Source organism: Dipodomys ordii, unplaced genomic scaffold, assembly GCF_000151885.1.
Source record: "Dipodomys ordii isolate 6190 unplaced genomic scaffold, Dord_2.0 Scaffold13, whole genome shotgun sequence".
Taxonomy (NCBI): domain Eukaryota; kingdom Metazoa; phylum Chordata; class Mammalia; order Rodentia; family Heteromyidae; genus Dipodomys; species Dipodomys ordii.
The window spans coordinates 17,115,014-17,122,910 of record NW_012267229.1 but is presented as its reverse complement, the minus strand read 5'-3'; the positions used below and the strand labels follow the sequence as shown (position 1 = coordinate 17,122,910).

General features: G+C 46.3%; 1 protein-coding gene across 1 annotated transcript in view; it reads left to right on the top strand.

Annotated features, from left to right (window-relative positions):
• Soga1 (suppressor of glucose, autophagy associated 1) overlaps nucleotides 1–7,897 on the top strand; it is a 50,643-nt gene that overhangs the window by 22,493 nt on the left and 20,253 nt on the right. The window contains exons 5-6 of the mRNA XM_013010697.1: nucleotides 13–374; nucleotides 3,844–3,984. Of these exons, the coding sequence (XP_012866151.1) occupies nucleotides 13–374; nucleotides 3,844–3,984 (503 nt within the window). The remainder of the gene's footprint in view (nucleotides 1–12; nucleotides 375–3,843; nucleotides 3,985–7,897) is intronic.

Sequence of the window (7,897 nt, the reverse complement as noted above, 5' to 3'; positions counted from 1 at the left end):
GGCTCGGCAGAGCTCGCGAGGCCGAGGCCCTGCCCGGGCTGCGGGAGCAGGCCCTCCTGGTCAGCAAGGCCATCGACGTCCTGGTGGCCGACGCCAATGGCTTCTCGGCGGGCCTGCGGCTGTGCCTGGACAACGAGCGCACCGACTTCCGGCTGCACGAGGCCCCCGACAACAGCGAGGGCCCCCGGGACGCCAAGCTGGTCCACGCCATCCTGGTGCGGCTGAGCGTGTTGCAGCAGGAGCTCAACGCCTTTGCCAGGAAGGCCGACTCCGCCCTCGGCGTCCCTGGCAAGGAGCAGCCTGAGCCCTTCTTGGGGCCCCAGGGGTCTTGCAAGGAGATTATCCTGGCCAAAGACCTTGGCTCCGACTTCCAGGTAACACGCTGCAGTCCCAGCCTTTATTACTTAATTATGTCATTATTATTATTATTTTGATGCCTGTCCCTAGGCTTGAACTCAGAGCTTTTGTGCTCAAGGCTAGTGCTTTACCACTTGAGCCACAGCTCCTTTTCTGGCTTTTTTGGTGGTTAATGGAGTCTCGTGGTCTTTCCTGCTCAGTCTGGCCTCAAATCTCAATCCTTAGATCTCAGCCTCCTGAGTTGCTAGGATTACAGGGGAGAGCCACCAGGGCTCCACCTGATTAATTTCTTCTGAACATTGTATCCAACCTTTTAGGCAGAGAAAGTACCACACCATACCAATCTGCACACCAGCACAGCTTCACGAGCTTTCCCATGGAGATCACAGCCTTGCACTCGGTCACCTAGAGTATGACAAAAGCCCCTGGCCAGCCCCTCACCCACAGCCAGTTTCAAGGACAACCCCTTTCCTCACTTGATTTTTTTTTTTTTTTTGGTCGGTTGTGGGGCCTGAACTCTGGGCCTGGGCGCTGTCCTCAGCTCTTCAGCTCAAGGCTAGTGTTCTACCACTTGAGCCACAGTGCCACTTCCAGCTTTTTCTGCTTATGTGGTGCTGAGGAATCAAACCCAGGGCCTCATGCATGCTTTAGGCAAGCACTCTACCACTGAGCCACCTTCCCAGCCCCAACACTTGATTTTTTTAAATCTATCTTTTAAACATTATGCAATTGAATCATATAATTTGTACAAATAAACTGCCTAGCAGCTTTCACTTTACTTGCTAGTTCATAAAATCTTCCTCATCTTTAGATACAAGACCATTGGTTGAATGGAGCACTAAGAGTAGTCACTGACTCAGGCTTCGTCTTCTTTCCAGGTTGTCACCCTCTTCCTTTTAACCCCTAGAGCTGAAGATGGAAGCTAGGGCCTTGCACTTGCTAAGGCAAATGTTTTAATGCTGAGCTACACCCCTTTCCTTTCTTCTTTTCAACTTTCTTTTGTAATTTTGTATTTTAAAACAAATATATATATATATATATATTTTAAGGTTTTTGATCAGTTTCTGTGCAAAAGCAAGACTTGCAACTTTTTACTGGCAAAGAACTGGCATCCTTGGTGTTCATTAAGTATTACTTAGAAAAACCAAAATAGAGGCTGGGAAGGTGGCTCTGGGGCTGGGAAGGTGGCTCAGTGGTAGAGCGCTTGCCTTGCAAGCCTGAGGCCCTGGGTTCGATTCCTCAGCACTATATAAGCAAAAAGAAAAAAGCCGGAAGTGGCGCTGTGGCTCAAGTGGTAGAGTGCTAGCCTTGAGCTGAAGAGCTGAGGGACAGCGGCCAGGCCCAGAGTTCAGGCCCCACAACTGGACCCCCCAAAAAAAAGAAAAGAAAAACCAAAATAGCTAAAGCATTATTGAAAAAGTAGTACATAAACATTCAAGAAGGTTCAGAAGTTGTCAAGTATCTGGAGTAGTGAGTCATGTGCAGTAATCACTGCCATACACGACTAGAGATGGAGCTCAGTGGTACAGTGCTCATCTAGTATGCACAAGAGCCTGCCTTCCATCCTTAGCAGACAGGACAAACAAGAGAATGGAAGAAAGGAAGGAAAGAAGGGAGTGAAAAAGAAGGAAGGAAGGAGGTTAGGCTGTGTTTAAATTATATAAATCATATATGAGTGAAAATTCAGAGCCATGTTTCAAGTGCACAGTTGTCACATATACCCAGTTGCATGGGTCTAGATCTAGTTCCATCCTTCCAGGATACCCTTCAAAATCTTTCTCCAAGCCAGGTGCTGGCGGCTCACACCTGTAATCCTAGCTACTCAGTAGGCTGAGATCTGAGGATCATGGTTCAAAGCCAGCTCAAGTAGGAAAGTCTGTGAGACTCTATGTTTAATTAAACATCAAGAAGCTGTAAGTGGAGCTTTGACTCAAGTGGTAGAGCACTAGCCTTGAGCAAAAGAACTTAGGGATAGTGCCTGGGCCCTGAGTTCAAGCTCTAGGATTGGCACCAAAAAAGAAAAAATTCCCCACAAGAATGTATTTATCTCCCAGCTTGTCTAATGTTAGGTCTTCTGTTGCTGCGTAATATATTTTTCTCATGCCTGTATCTGTGTGTCCATTTGCCACAATGCCACATTTATTGTTGTTAGGTTTTTAATGCCCAGCATTGGAGGGGCTGTGGTGAGCAAACCCACTTTTCCCAAACCTCCCTTCTCCTAAGTCCTTTCTTTTCTTTTCTTTTTTCTCCCAGCTATGAGGTTTGAACTCAGGGCCTGGGCAGTGACCCTATGAGCCCCTTTTCAGAAGTCCAGCGCTCTATCACTTTGAGCCACAGCTCTGCTTCTGGTTTCTTTCTTTCTTTTTTTCTTTTGCTAGTCCTGGGGCTTGAACTCCGCCCCAGGGGCACTGTCCCTGAGTTTCTTTGGCTCAAGTTTCTTTTGCTCAAGCACCATTTCGGCTTTTTATTTTTTCTGTATATGTAGTACTGAGGAATCGAACCCAGGACTTCATGCATGTTAGACAAGCACTCTACCACTAAGCCACGTTCCTAGCTCTTTCCCTTATTTTCTAGTGGGGAAGAATTCACCAAAATATCAAGTCAGGCAAACTGAAGCATGTGGCTTTATGGACAAGGAACTTGGCCTACATTGGCAGACTAGATGAGAGGAAGAAGAACATGATGTGTCCACGGAACTGAGCAAAGAGGCAGAGGCTGGACTGCAGACCAGTCTTGAGAGAGGTTGAACAACAGACTCATCTTGAGAGCACAGCAGGTGTCTTTCTGTGACTGTATAGGCAGATTTGATTTTGTCTTTTTTTTGGGGGGGGGCGTCTGGTCATGGTGCCCGAACTCTGGGCCTGGGCGCTGTCCCTCAGCTCTTCAGCTCAAGGCTAATGCCTTAGCACTTGAGCCACAGCGCCACTTCTGGCTTCTTTTCTTTTCTTTTTTTTGCTTATGTGGTGCTGAGGAATCGAACCCAGGGCCTCAGGCATGCAAGACAAGTGCTCTACCACTGAGCCACCTCCCCAGCGCCTTGATTTTGTCTTTTTAACCATGTTTTTTAAATACAGTGGCCCTGTGCCATAATTTCCTTGCAGTAAGGCCTTGTGGCTCTGATTTGGTCTGGCTTTTTTTTTTTTTAAGCAGGCAGGCAGTCCCATATTGAATCTCTCTTTTGGTTCTTAGTGAAGTAGAGTGAAATAGGACCACACAGGTGGAAGACAGTCTGGCTGTTTCTGCAAGCCATGCACAAAACAGATATGCACAAAATGAGTATTTGTGCCCATACTTACCTACTCATTCATCTTTCCAACAATGTTCATTGAAAGGCGGCAGTGCTGCCCGGCAAGGCTGGGTCTAGACTATAGACGGAGATGGATCCTCTTAGGTCCCACCCACATATGGGTGGTCCCAGACCTGTAGAAACTGGGCATCTTCTCATGCATATTTATCTTTGTTACCTTCTACCTTGTGTCTGCGTAGTCGCCGGACTTCAGGGACCTGCCAGAATGGGAACCCAGGATGCGGGAGGCCTTCCGCATCAGTGACTTGGATTCAAAGCCTGATCCCAGTCGGAGCTTCCGGTCTTACCGAGCTGAAGATAATGATTCCTATGCCTCTGAGGTGGGTCTGGGTCTTGGCCTACTCAAGAAGTAGGTTAGGTGGCAAGAGAGAGGCTGGATCCTCCCCAAAGCGAGTGATCCGTGGAGGATGATGACATGTCATGAGCATTCCATTTGATTCCAAACGGAAGTTTGGACAGTTCTCATGACCTAATCAAAGGAAGTTTATAGGATTTTTCTTCTGTACTAAATTCCACAGGGAATTGAGTAATTTATGTCATTTCATGAAGCCATGAAACTTTTTTTTTGCATATGTGTGCTAGTACTTGGCTCTGTCCCTTAGCTTTGCCCATTTAAGGCTGTCTCTACTGCTTGAGCCATTGCTTCACTTTCTGCTTTTTGGTGGTCAATTGGAGATAAGAGTCTCTTTCTTTCTTATTTTTTTTTCTCTCTCTCTTTCCTTTCTTTCTTTCCCTCCTTCTTCCCTCCCTCCCTCTCTTCCTCCCTTCTTTCCTTCCTTCCCTCCCTCTTTCTTCCTTCCATTCTTCCTTCCTTTCTTGCTTGCTTCCTTCCTTCCTTTCTTTCTTTCTTTCTTTTTTGTTGGTTGTGGGGCTTGAACTCTGGGCCTGGGTGGTGTCCCTCAGTTCTTCTGCTCAAGGCGAGTGCTCTACCACTAGAGCCACAGCACCACTTCCAGAGATAAGAGTCTCACTGACTTTCCTGGCTGGCTTTGGAAATGCCATCCTCAGATCTCAGCCTCTTGAGTAGCTAGGATTTCAGACATGAGCCACCAGTGCGTGGCATGAAACCTGCTAGTTCATACAGCAGGGAGGCAACAGACTCCACAGTCACGCTGTTGGGATCCCACTTGTGGACCTGCTGTGTACTGGCTGAGCTCTTGGATGAGTTACTTCATATCCCTGATTCATCTATGAAATGAAGGTTCTGGCTGGGTGTGGTGGTACACTTCTGTAATACCAGCACTTAAGAGTCTGAGGCAGAGCTGGGAAGGTGGCTCAGTAGTAGAGTGCTTGCCTTGCATGTATGAGGCCCTGGGTTTGATTCCTTAGTACTCCATAAGCAGAAAAAGTCAGAAGAGGTGCTGTGGCTCAAGTAGTAGAGTGCTAGCCTTGATCTGAAGAGCTGAGGGACAGCGCCCAGGCCCAGAGTTCAGGCCCCATGTTTGACAAAAAAAAAAGTCTGAGGCAGTTGAATCAAGAATTTAAGTCCAGGCTGAGTATATGGCTTAGTGGTAAAGTGCTTGCCTAACATGCATAAAGCCCTGGGTTAGATTCCTTAGTACCACATAAACAGAAAAAGCTGGAAGTGGCACTGTGGCTCAAGTGGTAGATTGCTAGCCTTAAGCAAAAGAAGCTCAAGGAAAGTGCCCAGGCCCTGAGTTCAAGCCCAGGACTGGCAAAAAAACAAAACAAAAAACCGTCTTGGGCTGCATCGTATGACCCCTATTTCCAAAAACCAAAGCAAACAAAAAGTCCCTCATAGGGTTGTTGAAAGAGACTTTAGTTCTATGTGGAGGAAGAGGAGAACAGGAAATACCATTTGGACCCTGAGTCCAAATTGGGACCTAGGTCCAGTTCTGCCAGTGTGCCACTGTGGCTGTGTGATATTGACCACATCCCCACCACCACCCATCCACTTGCCAGGTCCACCTCTCCCATATGTAGGATGGAAGGGTTAGAATTGCTAGGCTTCTCTGATTCTTAAGGAATCCTCTTGGTTCACAGCAACGCCTACTCATGGGGCCTGGAGGACTGGGAGGGTGGGTATCTCTGAGACTCTGCACTTGGTGAGTTGTATAGACCCCAGCCTGATGAGCATTCTTGAGTAGATAGCTTTTGCAGATAAGTTAGTTCTGCCTGAAATGGTACAGAACTCCCTGGAAACTGACAGATCAAACTTTTAAAGCAAGATAGTCTGAGCTTCCTAGTAGCCATGACAAGGGGGAAAAAAGTATATGTATGTAAACTGGTATGTAGCTTAGAGGTAGAGAAATGTGCTTAGCATGTGAAGCCCTGGATTTAGTCTCCAGTACCATAGAAAATAAAGAGGAATTGTTGGGTCTAAGAATGAAGCTCAGTGTGGTAGACCCCTTGTCTACCATGGATGAGACTACATTAAATCCTCAGTATTGAAATGGGATAAGATACTTGGTTCAAATTTTCTGAAAAAAGGAAATTAGCCTATTTCTATTTCTAAGGCTCACTTATAGAGAAAATTATTCCCTGCACAAATTTAAGTATTGTTTCCTCCAGTTGCTCTCTGTGAAGCAGTTGTAACTGAAGCAAGCACTGGGCTAGAGACTGAGCCCAAGGAAGAGAGAGAGAGCAGACAGGATCCAGCCCTGTAAAGATTTTATTACAACAGACACACATGACCTACCGCAAATCAGTGTGGCTCAGTGGTAGAATACCTGCCTAAGTAGCAAGCTCAAGGCCCTAAGTTGAAACTCCAGTGTCACACATAAAAAAAAAAGTTATTGTTTTAAATTCACCAACATAATGAGTGTTTATTTGCTTGTATAGAGTGACATCTGCCATGCCTAGACTGGCATTTCCTGTTTTTTTTCTTATATATATATATTTTTTTTATTGTGAAAATACTGTACAGAGAGATTACAATTACATGGGCAAGATAATGAGTACATTTCTTTTTTTTTTTTTTTTATTTTTGGGTCCCATCGTGGGGCCTGAACTCTGGTCCTGGGCGCTGTCCCTCAGCTCTTCAGCTCAAGGCTAGCGCTCTACCACTTGAGCCACAGCGCCACTTCTGGCTTTTTTCTTTTTGCTTATGTGGTGCTGAGGAATCAAACCCAGGGCCTCAGGCATGCAAGGCAAGCGCTCTACCACTGAGCCACCTTCCCAGCCTATGAGTACATTTCTTATCAAGCATTGTAGCCTCCTCCTTTGTTTCCCCTTCCCATCCCTTCCCATCCTCCCCATATCCCCCAACCCAATCTTTCCTGCTCCCCCCGCTCTCCCCTGTTTTTGTTTCTCTATTTAATATGGTAGCATAAACATTTTCCTTCCTTACCAGAAAAACTTAAAACATTTTCTTTTTGTTTTGAGATGGTTTCTTGCTGTGTTGTCCAGGTTGGTCTTGAACTTACAGGCTTATGTGATCCTCCTGCCTCTGGTGCCACTGGCTACACTGGGTTTTTTGGGGGCTGTCCTGTGGATTGAACCCAGGGATTCAAATTTGCTAGTGAAGCACTCTGTCTGTCACTTAAACTATGTCCCAGCTCTTTTTGTTTGTTTGTTTTGGTTTGTCTGGTTTCTGAGAGAAGGTCTCACTAAGCTTATTTAGGCTGGACTTGAACTCAGAATCCTCCTGTTCAGCCCTGTTCTCACTCCCTCACCTTGCCCAGCTAAACTGTTTCATTAGTATACAACACATAAACAGAAGAGTGCTCATGGGCTGGCACAACATTTGCCAGTGTGCCAAAGCCCTGGGCTCCATCCCAACACTGGGAATAAAAGAAAAATGCCCGTGGCTTTTCACCAACCGACCACTCCTAGGTCATCAGCACCTCATCAGTAAACAGCATGATCCTCTCCCCAAGATCCCAGTGCTTCCTGCTAGAAACCATCTGGACTTCAAAAAGAATACATGCTGTAAGGCTTTCAAACATCATTTCTCCAAAAAATGTAGAATTTTATTGTTACTATCTTTTTTTCTGCCTTTTTTCCTCCCTAGTACTGAGGATTGAGGATTGAACTCAGGGCCTCTATCATGTGAGCTATGCGCCAAACTTTTGGGATTTTTTTCTTTTTTCTTTATTTTGTCAGTCATGGAACCTAAACTCTGGGCCTGGGCGCTGTCCTTTAGCTCTTCAGATCAAGGCTAGCGCTCTACCACTCGAGCCACAGCACCACTTCCAGCTTTTTCTGCTTATGTGGTGCTGAGGAATTGAACCCAGGGCCTCATGCATGCAAGGCAAGCACTCTACCACTGAG